Source organism: Oncorhynchus tshawytscha, unplaced genomic scaffold (genome assembly GCF_018296145.1).
Source record: "Oncorhynchus tshawytscha isolate Ot180627B unplaced genomic scaffold, Otsh_v2.0 Un_scaffold_3377_pilon_pilon, whole genome shotgun sequence".
NCBI classification, from domain to species: domain Eukaryota; kingdom Metazoa; phylum Chordata; class Actinopteri; order Salmoniformes; family Salmonidae; genus Oncorhynchus; species Oncorhynchus tshawytscha.
This window is the reverse complement of record NW_024609477.1, coordinates 182501-186471: the sequence shown is the minus strand read 5'-3', so window position 1 is coordinate 186471 and position 3971 is coordinate 182501. Positions and strand designations below refer to the sequence as shown.

At 43.5% G+C, this 3971-nt stretch overlaps 1 protein-coding gene across 1 annotated transcript in view; it reads left to right on the top strand.

The window, feature by feature from the left end:
• Positions 1-1051: 1051 nt before the first annotated feature.
• Positions 1052-3971, top strand: part of LOC112267651 (vacuolar protein sorting-associated protein 8 homolog) — a gene marked incomplete at its 5' end in the record, with an annotated part of 131924 nt that continues 129004 nt past the window's right edge. Inside the window, 2 exon segments of the mRNA XM_042315476.1 lie at positions 1052-1144; positions 1464-1496. Coding sequence (XP_042171410.1) covers positions 1052-1144; positions 1464-1496 — 126 coding nt within the window.

Genomic DNA, 3971 nt, shown 5'->3' with positions numbered 1-3971 from the left:
AGTTTGTTCAGAGCCATCGATGTGTCTGCTTGGGGGGATATATACGGCTGTGATTATAATCGAAGAGAATTCTCTTGGTAGATAATGCGGTCTACATTTGATTGTGAGGAATTCTAAATCAGGTGAACAGAAGGATTTGAGTTCCTGTATGTTTCTTTCATCACACCATGTCACGTTAGCCATAAGGCATACGCCCCGCCCCTCTTCTTACCAGAACGATGTTTGTTTCTGTCGGCGCGATGCGTGGAGAAACCCGTTGGCTGCACCGCCTCGGATAGCGTCTCTCCAGTGAGCCATGTTTCCGTGAAGCAAAGAACGTTACAGTCTCTGATGTCCCTCTGGAATGCTACCCTTGCTCGGATTTCATCAACCTTGTTGTCAAGAGACTGGACATTGGCAAGAAGAATGCTAGGGAGTGGTGCACGGTGTGCCCGTCTCCGGAGTCTGACCAGAAGACCGCCTCGTTTCCCTCTTTTTCTGAGTCGTTTTTTTTGGGTCGCTGCATGGAATCCACTCCGTTGTCCTGTTTGTAAGGCAGAACACAGGATCCGCGTCGCGAAAAACATATTCTTGGTCGTACTGATGGTGAGTTGACGCTGATCTTATGTTCAGTAGTTCTTCTCGGCTGTATGTAAAGAAACCTAAGATGACCTGGGGTACTAGTGTAAGAAATAACACGTAAAAAAAACAAAAAACTGCATAGTTTCCTAGGAACGCGAAGCGAGGCGGCCATCTCTGTCGGCGCCGGAAGTTTTGTATCACTATCCTTGTGGGGACCAAAGAATTGATTCCCAATCCAACATCCTATTTTCCCTAATGCTAAATGTAACCTTAACCCTTAACCTAACTCCTAATGGGCAGTTTTTGAGACCCTTCTGTGATGGGCTGTATTCAGCAGGTTACATTATGCATTACGGGTACAGTTAACTGACATTTGTCATCACAACTGAGATTCTAACTTAACAGTCTGTGTGTGTGTGTGTGTGTGTGTGTGTGTGTGTGTGTGTGTGTGTGTGTGTGTGTGTGTGTGTGTGTGTGTGTGTGTAGGAAGAGGAAGACAGTGGAGCTCAGCACTACAGTCCATGGCTCTGTGCTTCGGCACAGCATCCTGAAAGGCATCTCTGCTCAGATAGTCTCAGCCGCTGTGAGTCACACACACACACCCACCACACACACCACACACAACCAACACCACACACAACCAACACCACACACACCACACACAACCAACACCACACACACCACACACAACCAACACCACACACACCACATACAACCAACACCACACACACCACATACAACCAACACCACACACATACCCCACACACACAACCAACACCACACACACACACATACCCCACACACACAACCAACACCACACACACACACCACACACACAACCAACAATTAGTACATGTTGTCATGCATCACTGACATGTACTTTTTCCTTCCTTGTTCTTCAGGACAAAGTAGATGCTGGACTGCCAACTGCAGTAGTAAGTACAGTCATCACATACTATGCTGTAGTGCTGCTTTCACCCTTTCCACACTGTCTTCTCTCTGTTTCTACACGGTCTTCTCTCTGTTTCTAGACTGTCTTTCTCTTTCTAGACTGGTCCTCTTCTCTCTTTTTCTAGACTGGTCATCTTCTCTCGTTAAATGTCTTCTCTCTTTTTCTAGACTGGTCATCTTCTCTCGTTAAATGTCTTCTCTCTTTTTCTAGACTGGTCCTCTTTTCTAGTTAAATGTCTTCTCTCTTTTTCTAGACTGGTCATCTTCTCTAGTTAAATGTCTTCTCTCTTTTTCTAGACTGGTCATCTTCTCTAGTTAAATGTCTTCTCTCTTTTTCTAGACTGGTCATCTTCTCTAGTTAAATGTCTTCTCTCTTTTTCTAGACTGGTCATCTTCTCTAGTTAAATGTCTTCTCTCTTTTTCTAGACTGGTCATCTTCTCTAGTTAAATGTCTTCTCTCTGTTTCTAGACTGGTCCTCTTCTCTCTGTTTCTAGACTGGTCCTCTTCTCTCTGTTTCTAGACTGGTCCTCTTCTCTCTGTTTCTAGACTGGTCCTCTTCTCTAGTTAAATGTCTTCTCTCTGTTTCTAGACTGGTCCTCTTCTCTCTGTTTCTAGACTGGTCCTGTTCTCTAGTTAAATGTCTTCTCTCTGTTTCTAGACTGGTCCTCTTCTACAGTTAAATGTCTTCTCTCTGTTTCCAGACTGGTCCTCTTCTACAGTTAAATGTCTTCTCTCTGTTTCTAGACTGGTCCTCTTCTACAGTTAAATGTCTTCTCTCTGTTTCTAGACTGGTCCTCTTCTACAGTTAAATGTCTTCTCTCTGTTTCTAGACCGGTCCTGTTCTCTAGTTAAATGTCTTCTCTCTGTTTCTAGACTGGTCCTCTTCTCTCTGTTTCTAGACTGGTCATCTTCTCTAGTTAAATGTCTTCTCTCTTTTTCTAGACTGGTCCTCTTCTCTAGTTACATGTCTTCTCTCTGTTTCTGGACTGGTCCTCTTCTCTAGTTACATGTCTTCTCTCTGTTTCTAGACTGGTCCTCTTCTCTAGTTACATGTCTTCTCTCTGTTTCTAGACTGGTCCTCTTCTCTAGTTACATGTCTTCTCTCTGTTTCTAGACTGGTCCTCTTCTCTCTGTTTCTAGACTGGTCCTCTTCTCTCTGTTTCTAGACTGGTCCTCTTCTCTAGTTAAATGTCTTCTCTCTGTTTCTAGACTGGTCCTCTTCTCTCTGTTTCTAGACTGGTCCTCTTCTCTAGTTAAATGTCTTCTCTCTGTTTCTAGACTGGTCCTCTTCTCTCTGTTTCTAGACTGGTCCTCTTCTCTAGTTAAATGTCTTCTCTCTGTTTCTAGACTGGTCCTCTTCTCTCTGTTTCTAGACTAGTCCTCTTCTCTCTGTTTCTAGACTGGTCCTCTTCTCCCTGTTTCTAGACTGGTCCTCTTCTCTCTGTTTCTAGACTGGTCCTATTCTCTAGTTAAATGTCTTCTCTCTGTTTCTAGACTGGTCCTCTTCTCTCTGTTTCTAGACTGGTCCTCTTCTCTCTGTTTCTAGACTAGTCCTCTTCTCTCTGTTTCTAGACTGGTCCTCTTCTCCCTGTTTCTAGACTGGTCCTCTTCTCTCTGTTTCTAGACTGGTCCTATTCTCTAGTTAAATGTCTTCTCTCTTTTTCTGGACTGGTCCTCTTCTCTAGTTACATGTCTTCTCTCTGTTTCTAGACTGGTCCTCTTCTCTAGTTAAATGTCTTCTCTCTGTTTCTAGACTGGTCCTCTTCTACAGTTAAATGTCTTCTCTCTGTTTCTAGACTGGTCCTCTTCTACAGTTAAATGTCTTCTCTCTGTTTCTAGACCGGTCCTGTTCTCTAGTTAAATGTCTTCTCTCTGTTTCTAGACTGGTCCTCTTCTCTCTGTTTCTAGACTGGTCATCTTCTCTAGTTAAATGTCTTCTCTCTTTTTCTAGACTGGTCCTCTTCTCTAGTTACATGTCTTCTCTCTGTTTCTGGACTGGTCCTCTTCTCTAGTTACATGTCTTCTCTCTGTTTCTAGACTGGTCCTCTTCTCTAGTTACATGTCTTCTCTCTGTTTCTAGACTGGTCCTCTTCTCTAGTTAAATGTCTTCTCTCTGTTTCTAGACTGGTCCTCTTCTCTCTGTTTCTAGACTGGTCCTCTTCTCTCTGTTTCTAGACTGGTCCTCTTCTCTAGTTAAATGTCTTCTCTCTGTTTCTAGACTGGTCCTCTTCTCTCTGTTTCTAGACTGGTCCTGTTCTCTAGTTAAATGTCTTCTCTCTGTTTCTAGACTGGTCCTCTTCTCTAGTTAAATGTCTTCTCTCTGTTTCTAGACTGGTCCTCTTCTCTCTGTTTCTAGACTAGTCCTCTTCTCTCTGTTTCTAGACTGGTCCTCTTCTCTCTGTTTCTAGACTGGTCCTCTTCTCTCTGTTTCTAGACTGGTCCTCTTCTCTAGTTAAAT